The following is a 22,577-nucleotide window of genomic DNA, read 5'->3' as shown; positions in this document are numbered from 1 at the left end:
ATTTACCGTATGACCCAGGAATCCCACTCCTGGGCTTATATCCAGAAGGAACCCTACTTCAGGATGACACCTGCACCCCAATGTTCATAGCAGCACTATTTACAATACCCAAAACATGGAAACAGCCTAAATGTCCATCAACAGGTGACTGGATAAAGAAGATGTGGTATATTTATACAATGGAATACTACTCAGCCATAAAAACTGACAACATTAACGCCATTTGCAGCAACATGGATGCTCCTGGAGAATGTCATTCTAAGTAAAGTAAGCCACGAAGAGAAAGAAAAATACCATATGAGATCGCTCATAAGTGGAATCTAAAAAACAAAAACAAAAACAACAACAACAACAGCAAAAAGCATAAATACAAAACAGAAATAGACTCATAGACATAGAATACAAACTTGTGGTTGCCAAGGGGGCGGAGGGTGGGAAGGGATAGATGGGATTTCAAAATTGTAGAATAGATAAACAAGATTATACTGTATAGCACAGGGAAATAAACACAAAACCTTATGGTAGCTCACAGAGAAAAAAATGTGACAATGAATATATATGTTCATGTATAACTGAAAAATTGTGCTGAACACTGGAATTTGACACAACATTGTAAAATGATTATAAATCAATAAAAAATGTTTTAAAAAAAACAAGCTCCCTTACTTCTTGCCAGCTCCAATTATAATTCTTGATAAACACTCATGTAACTAGTTGTAACCTTGCAGTTTCTGCCTTTATAAGCCTCCCCATTTTGTAGTCCTGCAGGATACAATTCAAATGCTTCTTGAATCTGTGTCTCCTGGACTCTAGCCCTCAGTTTAGCTCAAATAAAACTCTTTTCTATTCCTACTATAGATTGTTTCTTGATTATTTGTATCAATAGTTTGCTACTGTATGATTCCAACTATGTGATATTCTGGAAAAGGCAAAACTATGAAGACAGTGAAAAGATCAGCGGTGGCCAGAGTCCAGGGGAGAGGGAGGGAGGCAGAGCACAGAGAATTTCAGGGCAGTGAAATTATTCTGTATGATACTATATTGGTGGCTACATGTCACTATACATTTGACAAAATCCATAGAATGTGCATCAAAAGTGAAGTCTAATGTAAACTGGGGACTTCAGGTGATAATGACGTGTTAGTGGAGTTCCATCTGATGTAGGATGTTGATAATGGGGGAGCACGTGCATGTGTGGGGCAGGGGGTTTGTGGGAATCCTCTGTACTTTCTGCTCAATGTTGTTGTGAGCCCAAACTGCTCTAAAAAATAATGTCTATCTTTTTAAGTATTAACTAATTTTTAAACACATACATCAAACCTAATATATTTAAATGGAGTTACCATTCCAAGTAGTCACCTTAGCAGGTCATGCTTTTATTTCATTGCTCAAAACATTTCTGAAATTCCTCATTTAAAAGTATCTTCAGTATAGGTTAATGACCACAGTCTTTCCCCAGCCCATATTTACAAAAAGTATATGTGGCTCTGGAGAAAACTGGCACACTGCATAAAGGCACAAGAAAAAAATTAAATATTTTAGTCACATTCTTTCCACCTTCTTACAAAATAGGCTTCTCATGTGTTTTGATAACCTGTGTGCTTTTTTTCTTAAAAAGACTGTAAATATTTTACCAAGTCTTTAAAAGTTTTTCTAAAACATGACTTTTAATGACTGCACAGAAAGCACAGCCCTCAGCTGTGGAGAGTCCTGTTATGTGAAATTATGCCTCATCAAATGTTATTAGTAGATTTGACTGTTTCTAAAATCCAGATTTGCTCTCAAGGACAGATCAGATAATGTGAGAACTTTTAAAAGTATATGACAGACCATTCTTTAAAAATGACCCTGGGAGCATTTCTACCTCTGTCCTTGAAGAAATCCCTTTAGTCAGGGTGAGTTAACAAACCAGAAGCAACTTACCAAGACAAGATAAAGAATAAAGAAGGCAATTATATAGTAATCTTTGCTGTGTTTTTATGGTATTATGAAATATATAATTCATACAGAAGAGCGTATAAAACATCCATTTAAAATTTTTTTTGTTTTTTTGGGGGGAGGTAATTAGGTTTACTTATTTATTATTATAATTTTTAAATTTAACATAGGTACTGGGGCTCGAACCCATGACCTTGTGCACAGTAAGCATGCGCTCTACCACTGAGCCATACCCTCCGCATCCATTCATTTTTAATAATAATTATGGTAATAATAACAAGCATCCTGGCTAAGCCCCAGAGCACGTTCAACATCTCAGAAACTCCCTGGTGTATTCCTTTCAGATGTTTCCTCTCCTTCCTCCAGAGGTAACTTCTATCCTGAATTTTATGCTCATCTTTACGTTTTCTTTATGGTTTGACCAACCATATATATATATATACATCCTTAAAAAACATAGTTTAGTTTTCACATTTTTGAACTTTATGTAAATGGAATGTATTTATTTTTCTGACTACTTTGGTTTCACAGTATGTCATTTCCCCCCAAAAAAGTTCATATCAAATTAAAAGCTTAGATATGATCCAGCTATTCCGGAATATCTCCACTTGAGTTATCTGCTTCCGCAGTTACTAGTTTCCTTGTCTGTAGGCACAATTTCACAGCGTCTTACAGGGTTGTTCGCTAATGTCTCTCGACACGTAACTCTTCTCTTTCTCAGAAAACAGAAGTACACTTAACTATTTCTTTAAGTCTCCCAAAGTACCTAGCACGGTGCCAAGTGCTAAGCAAAGGCTGGTATTTCTCCATAAGGTCACCAGATAATTGTTTTTTTTAAACTACAGAACATGAAATCAATTTACTGGGTCACACGCTTCATAGTTCAATGCAAGAGAATTATCACAGAATGCACAACAGGTAAGAAGGCTTAGTACTGCTTCATGAAACTTCTGTTGCTTTTGTGTGTGTATGTGAACTGGATCCCAGTCTAAGACGTCTTACAGTTGGTCACAGGAAAAAAGAAGAAAACCTTGAAAGCCACTACACAAAATGACGTTATCCTATTAAGATGTCCAACACTGGCAGCTTTCCCTCATCTTGCTGAAGATGTTGACACAACTCCTCTTGGTGAAGACTGAAGCTTTTCTAATTCTCCAAAATTGGCGCTGAGAGTCCAAGTCTTTTTTGGCAAATTGATTTGCCTTGCCTATAGTGCCATCTAGTGTATGAGGAGGGGGAAATGAAATGTAGGTGTTTCCAAATTACGATTTCCATGATAAAGACGACAGTCATCACAACATACAGTCCAAATCAAGTTTGCAAAATAAAAACAAAACTGCATATTAAGCAGGCAGTAATAAGATGGATGATATATATTTCTAAATGTACACATTCTCAAACTCATGCTCGGGGGTTGGATTCAGAACCTAGGTCTCTGGCTTCCAGGCCAATGCTCTTCCTTCCCCCAATTCCTCCCCTGCACTTACCCCTCCTCATCATTGTCCACGCCCATCCCTGCATATTCACAGCAGACCAGAGAGAAGCTGCTGCTCTAATTTACCAAAAATTGTGTGCCAAATTTGCCAAAATTAAATAACTGTGGTTACCAGTCTCTCTTAGCTGACCTCACATAGCAACGAATGGTGTCTCTTACAATTCCTCAAACCTAGTACCTCACAATTTTAGTGACCATTTCAAAGCAACTACCGGCTCAGCCTCAGTCAGTCACCCAGCTGCACCTGGAGTAGTGTGTCTTATAGGAGATCGTGCCTTTAATTCCTAAAGAGTCACAGTCCTGCTGTACAGAAAGCCAGTCCATCTCTTTTATATGCAAAAGTCTTTGGGAACAAAGAAGTTGGATTAAAGAGCCCTGAAAGCCATGAACATTCCCAGAGGGACGGCACGGATGCTGAGCAGGGACATTTCTACCTGCGCAGTGTTTTGCAAACTGTCGAGTGCTCTGCCAGCATCATTCTCAGTGATTAGCAGGTGCTCAACAGCTGTTCGTTGCTTTGTTCACACAGTTCAGAGTCCCTCCATCCTTCCATCTGGAAGCGAGTGCACTAATGCAAATGTTCCTATGACTAGGACGCTGAAAGAAAACAGCCAGGAGTGTTTTGTTTGTGTTCCTCAGTAGGAAACTTACTACACTGGGTTTGGCTGAGAGCCCTGAATTTCCTAAAGATCATCTGGGTAGAGTCAGAAAATTTTTATGTAGTTCCAGATTTATACAATCACCACGATAATTTTAAAACATCTTCATTACCCCAAAAAGAAACTCTGCACCCCTTAACTGTCAACCCCTGCCCTTAAAAGCCATTGAATTGTACACTTTAAATGGATGAGTTGCGTGGTATGTGAATTATATCTCAATAAAGCTGTCTTAAAATTAAAAAAAATATGGTGAGGTAAAGGGGGGAAAGGGCTAAAATGAATGTAAATAATTTGAGTAATTTTTTGCCCTGATATATAAAATAAATGATATGACTGGTAATAGAAATAACTCCATGAAATCTTCTGAAGTTATTCAAAATGGTAATGGTGGGGGCGGAGCTGCGTATCACCCACACAGCCACCCTGATGGTAAAGCCCAGTCTCATCTTGGGATGTAGCAATGATGCTTCTTTACTTGCTCCGATGAATTGACTGTAAAACAAACTTGCTGGGTCAGTGTGGCTACAGGGTAGGCTTATCGGCCAGAAAAGAAAACACAAAATCATCTCGGCAGATGTTCCCTTTCTACTTTCTCTTTTCAGTTTTATCCTAACTTGCAATGCACAGAAAAGCTGAAGAAAGCACTTGAATTAGTACTGTTAATATTTCTTCAGTTCACCTGGACAAAAATAAGTTTTTTTCCATAAGAATCTCAAATTTTAAAAAATGTAGAAATGAAAAAAATGTACCCATATAATATCGAGTTGGCAAGGTGTGAAAGAAATGTACTCAGATATAATTGGTCGAAATGTAAACTAGCACAACCGTTTTACAGAGCAAAATGAAAAAGGCACATGGCTACTGAGCCTGCAATTCCACACCCAGCAATTTACGCTAGATCAATTACACTATATTATAGAAGTACTCCATGTGTGCAAAATGCCTAATGTTCAAGGATGTTTAATAATGCATTATGTGTATTTCCCCCCAAATTAGAAATAGCCTAAAATGTCCATTGGTGGTTAAGTAAGTTATGATACAGCCTTCCTATGGAACATGATGCCCCAGTAAAAAGAATGAGGTGGTCTAACTACACTGATGAGGAAAGATTTTGACAAAGCCGTATTGTCTCTCCACCCACTCACCACCCTCTCCCACGTATTGTGTCACTCAGGGATAGAATGTTTGAATTAAAGATAATGTTTAAATTTGACAAAGAAAAACTTCGATTAGTACAAAAATTTAAAAAGTTTCTCTCTTCACTCTATGCGCCATTGTTAATTTCTCATGTAATAGTTCTGAAAGGGGTTTATGAATATATCAATATATACACAAACTTTTTTAAATTTGCAAAAATGGAATCATTTCGTATATACTGTCGGGCATCTTGCCCCCCACCCCCCCCACTTAATTAATAATATGTCTTGAACATCTTTCTATGCGAACATATGCAGATCTACCGAATGCTAAGACGTTGTAATACGAGAAATCACAGCAAGACACATCCACACTCCTTCGCTCATAGAAAAAGAAAGAAATAAAAGCCTAGATTATGTGGTCACCTTGGGGTAGAGGAATGGGATGGGGCACAGCAACTTAGATTTTTATCCACAGACTTCTGAATTGTTTAATACTTCGGCAAGTAAAAAGCAAAGAGATAGGTTGACTTGGGTCAACTCTTCACAGATCAAAAAATTTCTAGGCTAAGGAATTCCATCATCACCTTGGCAGATGAGCCGCTCTGACATCCGGGTCCCCTGCTCCTGCCTCAGTAGGTATGTCCTGACACTGATGCTGGCCTTGGATGTTCCATTCACTGGAAGGATCCATACAAAGTCACCCCAAGGCACCTCCTCCACACCACACTTCCTACTCCCACGTCCCCTGACCTCACCTCCCTGCCTCCATGTGCATAGACACCAATGCAGAGAAACCCAGGAGCCTTATTGTCCATAAGTAGAGCTTGGGTTTCATAGCTGGCCCTACAGAATTTGAGCTGGAGGATTTGTCAGAATAATCTCCCTCAAATTCCTTTTAGAATCCCTGGAGAATTGCTTAAACAGTGAACCACTGACCTAGTGAATCATGGTACATCAGGGTGAATGGGCAATACTCTCATTCTTAGGATGGAGGGACTTCTGGATCCTGAGCTGATCTGAGCAATGTTGACCACATCCTTCAAAGACTATAAATAATCTATCAGAAGGGCTTGTGTGGGGTTTTTATTATATTCCTGGAAAATGGTAGTTGTCCCAACTCCAGTCAAGAGTATTTCTAGGGTTTTTTCTCTGGAGTCACATACTTTGGCAAACAGTCCTGATCTCTATGGCAGATGATGGGGAGTGAAGGACACTCTTTGGGCCAGTGACTTAGAATCCTGTTTAGTAATGAGGCTACTTCAGCAATGGCTTTCTCACTACGCAGCTTATACTTGGGAGCGCCCAGGCCTTGAAAGAATAATGCTACTTTTTCTTTGAAATAAGTTTGATGGAAATTCAGAATTTGGTAAGAATAGAAAAGAGAGATAAGAAAACTCTATTCAGTATCTAGTACTAAATATTTGAGATGTATTTCAAGATGTTACTTGAAACACAGAATATGGTCTCATAAATTTGTTAATTTAAAGTATAAAGTTGGCCAGATCTATAACACCTTTCTACTCATGCCTTTCAAATTAGCATAGCAAATTGTCTTCTGAATTAAAAAACTAATAACCCAGCACCAATGGTCAATTTAAACTGTAAAGATGGCACTCCCCTGAAGTGGACACAATTAGATGCTCAATTAATTTCTGTCTACCCAAGAAAGGAGGCCCAGAAGTGAACGTCTAACGGAGGCGTCTCATTTGTCTCTGCTTCAATAATCTGGCTGTTTTCTACCTCCTTCATTTCCTTTGTGGGCTATTGTGCGACAAAAGTGCCTCTATTATCAGATTCAAAATTGAATCCTATGATACTGTAGCCTGAGGAAAAGGAAGCATTGAATATCATTCCTACTTTTAGACCCAGAAGATATTTAGGAAATGTTACTGTATATACACCACATGCAGCATTAGTGCTTTTAATTTCTTTTTTACGGGTGCAATGGAGATTAATTTGCATGAGCTCGTTTCAATTTTCTGTAATAAGATCCAAATTTTGCATTAAGCTTTCCATCTCAAAAACAAACAGTTAAAAAGGACACATTTCTTCTTTTCAAATGTTTTTATTGTAGTTCTATTTTACAGTCCCTGCATCTAATACTCACTTAAAAGCTTGACTATATATACCCATAGGTTCTAATTTGTTTTTTGTTCATTTCCTGATTACCTCCGGTTTCTACCAGGAAACTTCCTAAGTTTTCAAATGCTGCACAACTTGACAAAGCACTAGAATTACCGAAAGGGGTGTCTACAGATCCAGGAAAGGCATTCACTGTACTTAGTACAAAGTCAGAGCGGGTCAACTATGCTCAGGAACAGTGTTCCAGAAAGGGAGGCGTTTGTTAACCCCAAGTATGAACTAGTTATAGAATTTGGGATTTCAAAGAACGATAAAGCTTACTGAAATACAGGGGACTTTGCATACCAGGCTATTGTTATTAAACACCGAAGAACTAGATGATGGGATTATGACATTTATGTTCTTTTCAGAAGCCCTTGCTCACACAGGCTACTTTCTAGTTGCAACACAGCTACTGATGGAGAGATCAGACTGCCACCACACCACAGTCTCCTGACGTGTGCAATGTGAACTTCCCAGTATCACCTATGAGGTCAATTAAACGGTTTAACTTAAATCCATCAAGCCTCTAGTACCAAGTTCCAGTTCACCAGGAAGAGAACAGCAGGTGAACCCTCAAGGAAGCAGTTAGACAAATCTAGATGGGGAGAAGTTCTGCAGAACAACTGGCATGGTTTCATGAACAGTGTCATTAAAAAGAAATGAAATGAAATGAAATGAAATGAAATGAAATGAAATGAAATGAAATGAAATAAGAGTAGCCAAGGTGGCGGAGTAGGAAGACCTTGGCCTCACCTCCTCCTATGAGCACATCAAAATTATAACTATTTACAGAGCAACTACTGATGAGCAAGATTGGAAGACTAGCAGAGATCTACAACTAAAGATGTAGAGAAGGAACCACGACGAGACAGTTAGGAAGAGTGGAGATGCTGTACAGACAAGACATAACCCCCCCAGATGGACAACCCACAAATGGGAGGATAATTACAACTGCAGAAGTCCTCCCCAAGGAGTGAGGGGTTTGAGCCCCATATCAGGCTCCCCGGCCTGGGGGTCCTGCATCAAGAGAGCAAGCCCTGATTTCAAACTATACTACAAAGCTACAGTAGTCAAAATAGTATGGTACTAGCACAAAAATAGACACACAGATCAATGGAACAGAATAGAGAGCCCAGAAATGAACCCACATTTATTGGGCAATTAATCTATGACAAAGGAGGCAATATTATACAATGGGGAAAAGACAGCCTCTTCAATGAATGGTATTAGGAAAATTGGACAGTTACAGGCAAAAGAATCAGATTGAACTACTTTCTCACACCATGCACAAAAGTATATTCAAAATGGATTAAAAAGTTAAATGTAAGACCTAAAACCATAACACCTCTGGTAGAAAACATATGCCCTATGCTCTTCGACACTGGTTTTCTATTTTTTTTTTTTTTTTTTTTTTTTACTATATCTCCTCAGGCAAGGGAAACAAAGGCAAAAATAAACAAATGGGACTACATCCACCTAAAAAGCTTTTGTACAGTGGAGGAAACCATCAACAAAACAAAAAAGGTCATCTTCTGAATGGGAGAAGATATTTGCAAACATTATATCTGGTAAGGGGTTGGTATCCAAAATATACAAATAACTCATGCAACTTAACATCAAAAAAAAACAACCAACCAGATTTAAAAATGGGCAGAGGATCTGAATAGATTTTTTCAAAAAAGGCTGCCAGAAGGCCAACAGGCACGTGAAAAATTTAAATATAAAAAATTTTCTCTCCCCTTTGCCCCCCTCAACATTGTTCATCTGTATTTTGCATCAACCAAAATTTCCCCATCTGCAGAAATACCTGCTCCACCATAAAGGGCACTATTCTCCTAGTATCGTAAGACAACCCCTTAAAGATAACATTCCTTCTCGATCTCAGGAGTCACATGGCGCTTAGATCTGGATTATGTAAACTGCCAATTATAGGTCATCTGATGTACAGTCCTCTGTCTCAAAAAGCTTGTGTAACTGCTCATTGATTTCTAATGAGCAGAACAGTTCTTGGAGCTTTCTGAGTTGCTATTCCTAGATTATAATCCTCAAATGTGGCTCAAATAAAACTTCCATTTCTTTCATAGATTGACTACTGATTAATTTTCATTGACAGGTAACTCCTTAGTGTATCTGGGTTGTAGGACTGTGGTGGTTTTATCTTCTTACTCTGCTACTATCATTTCTTTAAACTTGATTTAGAATTATGTAAGTAATCATATGCTATTAGAACTGCCAATTTATACTATTGAGAACATTGAAAATAAAAATAACTGTCAAGAATTCTTAGATCTAATAAATTCTAAGACTTTGGATATCTTTAATCCTAGAATGATGGTGGGAAATATAGATTATTCAATAAAAATCTGAAGACAACTGGGGAAAGTTGAAGGAAAAATTGATACCTCAGATTGTATAACTAAAGAATTGTTCAAGAGGTCAAAAATGTAAATATAGAAAATAAAGAAAGAGCAACCACTGGGTTTTTCTGATTTGGGCAAGAGGTCAGGCCAGGTGCATTCTTTGAGATCTATCTAGGACGGAATTAGCTCCTGATCTAACCAAAGGAGATGCAATCAATACTGGCATTTTAAGTCAGGTCTAGTTGTTATTTTTAGTAATAATAGTAATAAATTTAGTAATAAATAATAATAAAAATGAATCTAGTTCTTCTAAGATAAATTACCCTCAAGGATACCTGGGGTGTTTCAGACTGATGTGACTCAGGTCCTACTGCTGCTGTTCAGGTAATTAGAGCAAATGGCCATTCGATCATTATCAAGAATTACTGAGGGGGAGGGTATAGCTCAGTGGTAAAGTGCATGCCTAGCATGCACGAGGACCTGGTTCAATTCCCAGTACCTCCATTGAAAAAAATATACAAATAAACCTAATTACCCCCCTCCCCCCAAAAAAGAATTATTGAAGACTTTGTCAGACACTTTGAGGGCAAATCAGACACAGGGACTATTAATGAGGAGGCTAAGCTGTTTGATTTCAGACAAACCCCTTTGTCTCTAATTGGCCTCAGCTTCCCGACCTAACAATAGGCGTGTGCTCACAGTGGGCTTAAACCACCTCCACTCAGATTCCGACTTCACCTCTTCCTGTTAAGTGACCGCATACAAGTTACTTTGTCCCCCAGCCCCCAAGAAGCCCCAAGGTTCCTCAGCCATAAAATGGGGATAATACACCAGTCTTTGGTTGTGTTGAGGCTGGAATTAGTCGACGGCAGGCGCACAGCGCTCGGGCGGTCACTGTGAGGGGCTCCCACTGCCCGCGGACCCCTGACGGCAGGCCGTGCGATCCGGACACCGCTCGCGGCCGCCACGGTAGGGGGGCGCTGGGGCTTCCTTCCGTCGCGGACGCCTCACTGTCCCCCCAGCGGGGGGCGGGCCTGCCGGGTGGGCGCGGCGCGGACAGCCGGCCGGGCCCGCGGTGCCCCGAGGTGCGGAGGAGCCGCGGCCGCGCCCACGCTCGGCCGCCCACACCGACCCGAGGGGACGGTGGGAGGACGCGAAGCGCCCCTGGCCTCGCCGGGCTCAGCAGCCCTTCCGGCGGAGGGCCGGGTCCGCCCGACGGCAAGTCGCGGGCGCGAACGGCGGCGCCGCGGCGGGCCCGGCCAGTGGAGGCCCCGAGCCTGCTGAAAGCGCGACGGCGATTCCCGAGAGCGCCCGAGGGCCGCTCCTCTGGAGGAGGAGGAAATGGAGGGAGAGGACCGTGGGGACCAACCGCGCGGCCCCGAGCACAGACGGAAGAAGCACAGAAACCCCTCAGAGATGGCCAGGTCCCACCACAGGTCCCGCAGCCCGGAGAGGGGCGAGGACAGAAGGCAGCGCCACAGGGTTTCTCCAGCTTTTTCTTCGAGGCCAGGATCTTCTGGTTACGGCCAGTCCCCTCCATGGTCTACGCGTCCTCGTCTGATGACCGGGGACCGTCACAGACGCCCTGCCGAGGCCGGCGCTGCACACCGGAGGCCCGGAGAAGGCCCCTCTGATGCCCCTCACGCCAGACGGGGGCTCAGTCAAGACCACCGCCTGGGTGCACCCCACGGCAGCGGGGCTGGGAGTCAAAGCAGAGGGCACCAGCCTCATCATGGGGACAAGCGCCCGGTGGGTGCCAAGGGACACGAGACGTCCTCTGCTTTGATCAGCAAGAAGTCAAGCCTTGACTTCTCCAGACAGAAAAGCCCAAGGCCGCCTCTCTCCTTGGGCCACACGAAGGAGAATCCGCCCTCTAGTGGTGTCAAGAAGGAGAAGGAAAGAGAAGGCCACGGCATCCAGTTTTCACCTCCCTTCTGGCGACTTTCCCACCATCTTAAAAAGCGAAAGCACGAAGACTCTGTGAATACCAAATGGGACAAAAACAAGCGAAGTCTCGACCGCTTAGACGCAGCCGAGTGTTCTGGAGGCCTTTTGCCCAAGGTGAAAGAGAAGATTTCTAATAACCAAAAGATTCAAACAGGAAAAATGAGACCTCCTGTTTCGGATGGAAAGCCAGTAGGGGGCTCCCTCTCTGAAGATACGGATAATGAATTCAAGCCGCCCACCATGTCTTTGGAGTCACACCTCAACCACGACCAGCCCAGGGAGAAAAAGATTAGGAAAACTTCAGCCACTGCTCTTGAAGAAAAAGGACTTAAAAAAAATGATTCAAGTGAAAACCTGGACTCGGTTCAGGAACTATCTAAGGTGAATAAAAACAAATCAGGGAAGCTGCCGCCACCTGGAAACGACTGGGCCAAACTGAAAAAGGTGCCCCCTGATGCATTACCAGTATGGCCAGACCTCCCGTTACCCAGGGTCCAGGCCAAGTACCGTCCACTTCCAGCCTTTGAATTGATGTCCTCTTTCCGACCAAAGCAAAAAGCACTGCCCTCACCCCAGAAAGAGGAAGCCGTTGGATTTACTGGACGCAGAATGAACTCTAAGATGCAGGTATATTCTGGTTCCAAGTGTGCCTATCTCCCCAAAATGATGACCTTGCGCCAACAGTGCATCTGGGTACTTAAAAACAACATCAATTCAATCTTTAAAGTGGGAGGAGTCCCATATTCAGTTCTTGAACCCATTTTGAAGAGCTGTGCACCTGATCAGCTGTATCGCATAGAGAAATACAATCATGCACTAGTCAAAGAAACAGATAAATTATGGAAAATTCACTGTCACCAAAACTTTAGGAAAGAAAGGCCAAAAGAGGATGAGTCATGGCGAGAGATGTACCTGCGGCTTCAGGATGCCCGAGAGCAGCGGCTTCGAGCGCTGGCAGTGAACATCCAATCTGCGCACGCCAATAAGCCCAAAGGCCGACAAGCACAGATGATCCTTTTCAACTCTGTGGCCAGGCCACCTGCTGACGTTCGAAGGAGGCAGAAGTTTGAAATAGGAGGAGCAGCTGTCCCAGAAAAAGTCAAGATCAAGCCAGCCCCATACCCCACAGGAGGCAGCCATGCTCCCTCCAACAATAGCCTTGACCTCATCCACGAGAAGCCGGCCTATGCCTGCCCAAGCACCACTAGTACCCATTTGATGCGTGTGGTCAGCAGCAGAAAACCTGCGAAAAAAATTGCCCCAATGATGGCCAAGGCCATTAAAGATTTCAAGAACAGATTCTCCCGATGATAAATTGAGGCCTTGCCTTGGAGATGGAATTCAGGGAAGAGGAATATAGAGGCATTGGGGGTTAGGGAATGGGACTTCCAAAGGAGACCAGAATCTTTTGCTTTGTAAAAACTTTTGGACTCTGACTCCTGTAGTTTTCAAGTGTTGTACCTGTGAACGTTCATGCCACAGCCACGGTCTCCCTGCCTGGAGAACACTTTAGGATTCTGAAGATGAGAAGCCTCATTCTCACTGAGGATTTTAAGATCAACTGTGCTTTTGTTGTTAACTAGCCTCTTTGTAAACAGTAAGGCATAGTCTTAATAAATATTATCCCCAGATTGTATTTCTATAATTAAATAAAAGTACTAAACGTGAGATTTTTTTTTTAAATCTCTTGAGTAGATGAGGCCTTCTTGGACACAAACCCAGAGGCCATTAATTTAAAAGACTGATATATTTGACCGTATAAAAATTTAAAAATATACAGGGAAGGGTATAGCTCCAAGGTAGAGTGTGTGCTTAGCATGAATGAGGTCTTGATTTCAACCCCCCAATACTTCCATTAAAAAATAAATAAACCTAACTACCTCCCCCCCAAAAATTTAAAATATATTAAAAAAAAAGGTCAAAAGATAAATAAACTGGGAAAGATATTTACAACTCAGTTAACATTCAAAAGGTCAATTCCCTAATTATATATAATAAGGGCCCACAAATCAATGATTAAAATGACAATAATTTACTATAAAAATGCGAAAACATAGGAAAAGATGGTTTACACAAAAGGAAACACAAATGACTCTTAAATATATGACAAGATGCTCAGAAATAGACCTACAAATATATGGTAACTTGAATTTTTACAAAGTTGCCACTGTAATTCAAAAAATGTTTAAAAGGTGCTGGAGCAACTGGATAACCAAATAGGGAAAAAATGAAGCTTAACCTCTATCTCACAAACACACAAATTAATTGAACAATCTTAAATTTCTATGTACCTAATAACATGACATCAAAATAAATAAAGCAAAAATTGATAAAATCAAAAGGAGAAATAGGCAAAAAGTATAATCAGTGCGAGATTTTCATATGCCTTCCTCAATAATTAATAGAACAAGAAGAAAAAAATGTGTAAGATATAAAAGATTTAAACAACACAGTTAAGAAATTTAAACATACACTAAGCCATAAAACAATTCTGGACAAATGTCAGAACTGAAATCATGTAGAATATTGTTACATAAACACAATGCAATTAAGCTAGAAAACAGTGTAAAAAGGTACCAATAGACTTCCTATACACAAATAATACGCTTCTAAATACTTATGGATCAGACAAAAATCACCATAGAACTTAGAAAATATTTGGAATTGAATGAAAAGGAAAAAATTAAAATGCTACATATTAAAACATGTGGAAGCAGGCAAAGCAGTGATTAGAGGAAATTTTATATCTTTAAATGCATCTGTTAAAAAAGAAAAAAGGTAAATATTAATAAGCTAACCAACTATATTAATTAGAAAATAATAAAATAAATCCAAGGAAAGTATAAGGTCATAATTTTAAGAATATAAAAGCAGAGAAATAGAAATCAAACTTACAATAGTCAGGATCAACAAAACAAAAGTTGGTTCTTTGAAAAGACCAATAAAACTGATAAACCTTTGGTAATCTGATGGAAAAAAAAAGAGAAGGCACAAATAACCAATGTTAAGAATAAAAAGGGAAGATGGTTACAGATCCTCCATATATTTATTTTTAAAAGCTAGGATATTATGAACAATTACGCCAATATATTTGAAATTTTAGATGAGATGAATAAATTCCAAGAAAACACAATATACCAAACTGACACCAAAAAAATTTTTAAAGTATCAATAGTCCTGTTGAAAAGAACTTGAATCTGTTTAAAAAAAAAAGAAAACAAACAAACGAACAAACAAAACCCTTTCTATGGGAATTCCATACCTAGGTTTCTTTTAAAGCAAATTCTACCAAACATTCAACAATAGCAACACAATGCCAATCTTCATGATTTCTTCTACAGAATGGAAAGAGGGAACATTTCTCAATTAATTTTATGAGGACAGCATATCCCTTACATCAAAAGCTGACAAGGACATTTTAAAGAGAAAAGTAATAGGCCAGTGTCACTAATTAATACAGACGGGAAAACCCTAAGCAAAATATTAGCAAAGTTAATCAGCATTATGTAATACCAAACTTCAGGGGCCCAGGAGTGAGGTAAGGTTGTTTTAATATTAGAGAATCAAGCAATATAGTTAATGCACCACATTACAAAATAAAGAGAAGTCATATGATTACTTCAACAAACATAGAAAAGTGTTTGATAAAATTAAACATCATTTCCTTGATTAAAGAAAAAAAAAACAAAGAGCAAACAACTCAGGCCGACTAGGAATAGAAGAGAGCTGCCTTAACTTGACAAAAAGATATCTACAAAAAAACTTCACAGTAAACATCGTAGAAGAGGGTGAAATGTTAAAAGCTTTCCCTTTGAGATTGGGGAAAAGACAATAATGCCTCTTATCCCCACTTCTATTCAACATTACATTATATTGGATGTCCTAATCAGTAAGAGTAGGCCAGGAAATAAATGGCATCAAGAATCGAAAAGAAGGGAGGGGATGGCTCAAATGGTAAAGTGCATGCTTTGCATGCACAAGGTCCTGGGTTCAATCCTCAGTATCTCCATTAAAAAATAAATAAATAAACCTAATTCCCTCCCCCCAAACAAATAAAAAAATTCTTTTAATTGAAAAGAAAGAATTAACTCTGTCTTTATTCATGGATAATTTGATTGAGTATGTAAAGATATCTAAAGAATTCACAGATAATTATTAAAAGTAATCAATGAATTTAGCAATGTTGCCAAAATAAGGTCAATACACAAAATCAGTTGCACTTCTACATATCAATAACAAACATAAAATTAAGTTTAAAAAAACAAGAAATGGGGGTGGGGGGAAGGTTATAGCTCAGTGGTAAAGATCTGGGTTCAATCCCTAGTACTTCCATTAAAAGAAAAAAAAATAGTAATAATAAATAAACCTAATTACCTCTTCCCTTCCCCCCCAAAAAACAAGAAACCATTTACACTGACATGAAAACCATTTAGAAAGTATCAAGAAACAAAAGGTATTTCTAACAAAAGGTGGGCAAAACCTCTATGCAGAAAACTCTAAATCGCTACTGAAAAAATTAAGGAAGCCAGAATAAAGAGACACTATATTCTTTGATTGGAAGACTCATTATTTTTAAACTGTCAGTTCTTCTCAAATTTATCTTCAGATTCACTGCCTCCCCAATCAAAATCCAGCAATCTTTGTGGATTCTAAAACATGTAAACAGATGTTGTCAAAACTAGTGGCCATTTGACAAAAAAGAACAAGCAGAAGTCTTTGCTCAAGTGGATACTGAGAATGGATACAACTACAGTTATTAAGACAGTGTGGTATTGGCATAGGAAATAGACAAATAGACCAGTGGAACAGACTTGAGGACCCAGAAACAATTCTGCCTCTTTTTCAAGTCTCTAAGTTCCATTTTATTCTTCTTATATCTTCTGTTTTTCTCTTCTTTATAATCATGTTTTCCTAAATGCTTAAACATATTTATAATAGCTACTTTTAAAGACCCTGTCTGCTAATTCTGTCTTTTCTCATATTTCTGGATCTTCTGTTGACTGATTTTTGTCCCAGTTTTGCCACATTTTCCTGTTTTTTTTAATGACAGCTAGTAACTTTTTCTTGGATGCCAGTCTTGTGAATCTAGATTTTATTGCCTTCTTTTAGGTGTGTTGAGGGGTTCTGGAGGGCAGATAGTTTAGTATTTGCAGGTAAGTCTGATCCTATCAAGCTTTGTCAGGAAAGAGGTTATCTCAAGTCACCAGTATTCTACAGTTTTAAGTTTAGCTTTCTCTTAAGGCACTGCCTTCCTGGAATCTCTACAAAATGCTCTGCTGTTCCACAAGGTGTCTCCACTCGGTTTGGTTGGAATGAAATTGTCTCTCAGTGTTAATGTGAGCACTGTAGTTGTTCAGTTTAGAGAGTTCCCTGGTAATTGGTTTTTCCCCAGTTTCAAAACGTTTTCACTCCATGTATGCACAGCTTAGTATTCAGCCCCAAACTCAGAAGTATGGAACTGTTTGCAAAGCTCCCTCCTTTCTGGTCCTCCTTTCCTCCCAATTCTAAGCACCTAAGTCCTCCCAAACTCAACTCTCTGCCTTATCTCTGCAAAACTGCTGTGCTCTGCTTAGATATTCCTTGTGTGCTGGAACCCATCAGAAGACCTTCTCTCATGATCACATTGTCCATTGTCTGAAAACAGATTATTCATATATTTAGTCCAGTTTTCTAGTTACCTAGAGCAGAAAGGCTAGTCTGGTACCATCTACACTATCACATTTGAAAGCAGAAAGCCATACCAATTTTTTTTTTAACATTTACAAGATTTATCTCTGTAGTGAGATATATACTTTCTGTACTTAAAAATAAAACCTAGTATAATTAATGTTATTTTTACAAAAGAAAGGATCTTTAAAACCCAAAACATCAAATATACAAATTCATAGCTGTAGATTCTCATATTCTCAGTTAGTAGTTAAAAAGGAAAAAAAGAAAGAACAAATCTCTAAATGTAGCAATGTGACACGAGCAATATGTCCCAGGTTTTCTGATCAGTTTCCTTTTCTTGGTCCAGGCACAGGAAGAAAGTGGTTCAACAGCGGCCACAGTATTTTTAAAGACGCCCACAAGGCTACAGCAGTGGTCAGCAGTGAAGTGGTTAATCTTTCTTATGTAAGAGAGAACTGATCACTTAAAGCATAAGAGTTACTTAAAATTCAGCTTAGCTTTATGGTGATTTAGAGTTTGTTTAATTAGTATTTAGAACTGCACATTGTTTATAGCTATTGGTATTTCAATAGATCCTTTAATGTTGGATAATTTAAAGTTTAATAAGCCTTAGTTCTCTGAAGAAAAACATAGATGTAATTAAATTTTCAATTACTCTAGTTTTTTTTTAAGAGGCCTATGCAATTAATAAAATCTAAGGCATTTAACAACACTCATTTAAAAGCCTAGTCATCCACCTCATTAATTAGCTAACACTTTTACAGTAGATATTTAATATAAAAGTCTCACATAAGCAAAGTCCCATCTTTTGAAAAGTACGTGTAATGACACGAGAATAAATCAAAGCAACTGTTTCAGATTATTTTGTATGTTCACATGAATATGCGGCTCAGTTATGACTTTCTAAAAACCATTCTTCTGCATTGGTACCAATTACTGTTTGTGTTTGTTCTTGGGTGGTCAAATTAAATACCCTGAAGCAATTGCTCCTCACAGATTCCTTGCCCTTAGCACAGTTTAGAGGATCTTACATTCAAGTTGAAAAAAAAAAAAAAAAAGGAAGTGGCAGAGGTTTACAGATTGAAAAGTCTTATTTTAATTAAACATGAAATTCAAAATGGAATAGGAGCAAATTCTCTACTCACAGGTCTTTGCTACCCAGAGATCACTGCAGCATCAGTACTACGCAGGAACTCATGACACACGCCCCGCCCCAGAACTACTGGATCACAATCTGAATTTTCAAGACATCGCAGTTGAGGGCTCAGCAAAGAAGTCCAGTCTAGAGTCAGTTTGGGGGAGTTGTTGGCATACAGGCGGCACCAGAGGTCATGACACCGTATGAGACCACCTAAGGCAGTAGTTTTCAAACCTAGAGTGTGCATTTACAATGTAAGTTTCAAGACCTCCATCCCAGAGAATTTCTGATTAAGTAATTCTTGGCAGGTCCAAGAATCTGATTTATTAAAAGCCAACCCAAAACGTTCTGATGCAGGTAGTACAGGCTCAGATCGGAATGGGCTTAGCACAGTCCAGAGGTGAGGAAGCAGCAACGGCAAATGCAGCCAATCCTTCCCAGAAGTTGGAGAGAAACTGGAGAAGTTGGAGAGAGGCTGGTAGGTAGAGGGGATGTGAGGCCAAAGGGTTACCTTTTTTTGTAATATTGTTTTTTCCCCCCAAAGCAAATGGCTGCTTTATTTCTTCAAAAGAAGAGAAGGAAAGAAAGTGCTGGAGCAGGGAAGAGGAAAGCACTCAGAGTGGGGAAAGGAAAACGTTGAAGTGGGTGTTGTCAGCCAAGATGGCCAGTGGAGACAGCTCCTGTATTGTTTGTTTTTTTTTTTTTAAGGTGGGAGTGGTGGTTCATAATTTTGGCTACAGATTATAATTACCTATTGAGGTTTTTTAAAATATCAATGCTCAAGAAACACCAAAACCAGTAAATCATAATCTCTGGAGGTGGCACCCAGATATCAGTGGTTTGTTTTTTTTTTTTTTTTTTTTTAAATTTTATCCCTTTCCTCCACTAAAGCATTGTTTTTATTTCCCCAGTGACTGGCATACAGTACATCTTCAATTCATGTTTTTTGTTGTGGAAAGTATTGTTGGGCCAGTTAACCAAAAACACACACAACAGGAGAATGCATGTAATCTCTGTGTGAAAAGGATTATAGTCCAATTACGTTACTTTCAAAAGGGGGAACGGAGGCCCGAGAAAGGAATTCAATTCCTAAGGCCTCTCAGCCTTGGTAGTAGTGAATCAGGACCAGAGCCCAGTATTCCAACTCCCAGGACAGTGTTGTCCTGCCTTCTAACAATCTCATTTTGACCACTCCGCAAACCCACTCACCCATCAAGACTCAGCTTGCGTAATAATACCCACCCCTCGACACCTCATTTCCTCAGTCACAAACCAACCTGCCATCTTTCACCAAACCCGCTGTCAAGCCCAGACCCGCCTGGGTCTCAGACCCATTCCTCCCCATCACCGCCTCAACCCCAGCCCCCGACTTAACCGGTGAGGCGTAAGGGCCCACACTACCCTTGCGGCACTCGGGCAGTGGACTCGGTCGCCATAGCAACCGGAGACACGCGAACCCGCCCGCAGCAACAAGGGGAGAGAAGTTCCTGGCAATACAGCTTTTTTCGTGTATTTGCCTTCCTTACCGCTTCCCGCGCCTGGTGCGTTAATTTGAGGGTCTGGTAAGAAAGCTCCATCAGGACACTGTTACAGACCGAGAAAAGGGAGGATAGGAGCCTCCGAGGAAGGCGGCTCAGGGAAACCTGACGCTCATCTAGCCCGCTCGCTTTAGGATTGGCCAGAGCCTAGACATGCCAGCCAATCACTGGGCAAAGAGGATTCTTTACTCATGCCAATCAACGTTAAAATAGGCCCGTTAAACCCGACGTTTGCGCCTGTACTGGCCAATCAAGAGACAGAAAGGGGGTGATTGGCAGATCCTGGGGCATTTGCAATTGTTTTCTTTCTCTTAATTCTGTCTCTAAAGTTTATATCCCATGGTATTTGTCCTTTAAAAACATTTTTTTTCTTGAAATTTCTCTTACATATTTTTATTTATTTATTTTTATTGGTGGGAGAAGGTAGTTAGGTTCACTTATTTATTTTCAGAGGAGGTACTGGGGATTGAACCCTAGACCATTATGTAAGTTACTATGCACGTGCTCTACCGCTTGAACCATGCCCTCCCCCTCCAGAGTATTTGTCCTTGATTTCGGCAGTTATTCAGGCCTCTGTGGCCTAAGCTTATGCTCCCAAGTCTATTTTGGCATCCCATCTTGTCTAGGCTCCCCCCTCCCTCCCAATTAAGGTAAAGGTTTGGAAATTCCTTCCTGCTTTACTTTTAAATTGTCTGTACTTAGTCCATTTAGACTGATAGAATCTGTAGGTTTTGGCTGTCAGGAGTTTTCTGGGATACAAACTGTGAATTAAACTTTCCCTTCTTCTCCAACGTCCTCCATATTATACCTACCCTCAAAAGAAGTGGACAAACACGGACTTGACATTTTCCTCCACCTTATTTCCTTCATGTATTAACTACTCTTGTGTCTTCAGTGTTGTTTCCTTCTGTCTCTCTTGCTGTGATTCTTACTCTAAACCATCCCCTCTTCATTATCTTTGACTTTCTTCATCCATTCTCTCCCCTAAGGATACAAAAATATTCAAATCTCCTCAATTAAAAAAAAAAAAAGTTCTTATCGTATAATTGTTGAATTGAATCACCTGGCTGGCATTCATTTCGAACTTTCTGAAAGGACTGGCCATTCTCTTCATTTCCTCACCTTCCATTCATTTCTCAACACATTTGTCCCTTCTCCTGTGAAGTTGTTCTTGCCAGAGTTGCCAGTAACTTCCAAATTAGGAAATCCAGTTATAGATTATTTTACACTTTACCTTATTTAAACTTGGCACCACTTGAAATTGTTCACCACTCTCCCATTAGTAATAATAGCTATACTTTATTCAACATCTATAGACCAGATAGATAATGTATTATATGATCTACGTGGTTATTTAATTAAATCCTAACACCACATGGAGAAGTTATTAAACTCCCAATTGACAGCTGTGGAAATGGGTTCAAAGCTCTGAATTAACCAATTCTGGGTTATTCAACAAGGTAGTTAGGATGCAAACCTAAGTCTCCTGACTGAGGCCAGTGTTCCTTTCCACTGCACCATGTTGCTACTCTTTCTGTCCAGTTTCACCTGTCATTCCCACCCCGACACAAGCACACTTGCCTAATAAAAGCCTATTTTGCCCACTAAGAGCCAGGTGAGGAATCACTTTCTAGGAAAATTCAGTGGAGTTTATCAGATCACTACACTTACTCCAGGCAGGGCCAAGGTGGAGAGAAACTTAATTCCTGATTCTACTACATACCTTTCATGTTACACTCGTTACATTGTTTTGTCAACATGATTTTCAAAAAGTCAAAAATATGACTCTCTTTGATATGAACAGACACATGTCAAAGATTTTACCTAACTCTTTGAGGGAGCCAGTAAGATGGTAAAGCTGGTTTAAATAGCATTTTGAGGAACTGGGTATTTATAGACATTTTGAGAAAAAAATGTTAGAATAAGATTGCTAGGTTAGATACAAAACTAGTTAACATTCCACAGGGCAATAAAACCTTGACATTTTCTTTTCTAAAGGACAGAGATACATTCTTCTAGTACTAGGGCCATTTGTATTTAAATTTTAACTAATTAAAATTAAAAATTCAGTTCCTCAGTCACATTAGCCACAAATACTCAATTGTCATATGTAGCTAATGCCTAATGTATTGGACAGTACAGATACAGAACATTTCCATCATCACAAAAAGTCCTTTTGGACAGAGTTGGGCCTCTTAAACTTTGCTCTAGTATAACATTGAAAGGACATGCTGTACTCTTCTGCCTTATTTCCAAATTTAATATAATTTTTTCTAAAGACTTTTCTCTACATTACCACTGGCTTTCAAATGTTTCTGAGACCCACATTAAGAAATACATTTTGGGGGCAAGGGTATATAGCTCAGTGGTAGAGTGTGTGCTTAGCATGCATGAGGTCCTGGGTTCAATCCCCAGTAACTCCTCTAAAAAAGTAAAATAAATAAATAAACCTAATTACCTCCCCTCTCAAAAAAAAAAAGACCCCAAAAAAGAAAGGAATACATTTTTTGGTCAATTAGTGTTTGACAAGGGAGCCAAGAATATTCAGTGGGGAAAATACAGTCTCTTC

The 22,577-nt window shown here is 39.7% G+C and overlaps 2 protein-coding genes across 5 annotated transcripts in view; one reads left to right on the top strand and one right to left on the bottom strand.

Moving 5' to 3' along the window:
* The window catches only part of KATNAL2 (katanin catalytic subunit A1 like 2), a 67,835-nt gene extending 47,712 nt beyond the window's left edge, over positions 1-20,123 (bottom strand). For all 4 annotated transcript variants that reach the window (XM_010961400.3, XM_045521396.2, XM_045521395.2 and 1 more), the window contains exon 1: positions 19,997-20,123. In XM_010961400.3, coding sequence (XP_010959702.2) covers positions 19,997-20,047 — 51 coding nt within the window. In that variant the 5' untranslated portion in view covers positions 20,048-20,123. The remainder of the gene's footprint in view (positions 1-19,996) is intronic.
* LOC105074011 (elongin-A-like) lies at positions 10,874-13,488 on the top strand. The gene has a single exon (XM_045521443.2). It carries the CDS (start codon positions 11,057-11,059, stop codon positions 12,971-12,973), a length of 1,917 nt encoding a protein of 638 aa, XP_045377399.2. The 5' UTR covers positions 10,874-11,056; the 3' UTR covers positions 12,974-13,488.
* Positions 20,124-22,577: the final 2,454 nt, after the last annotated feature.

The sequence above is a fragment of the Camelus bactrianus genome, chromosome 30 (genome assembly GCF_048773025.1).
Source record: "Camelus bactrianus isolate YW-2024 breed Bactrian camel chromosome 30, ASM4877302v1, whole genome shotgun sequence".
In the NCBI taxonomy this organism is placed as follows: Eukaryota; Metazoa; Chordata; class Mammalia; order Artiodactyla; family Camelidae; genus Camelus; species Camelus bactrianus.
This window is presented reverse-complemented; position numbering and strand designations above follow the sequence as displayed.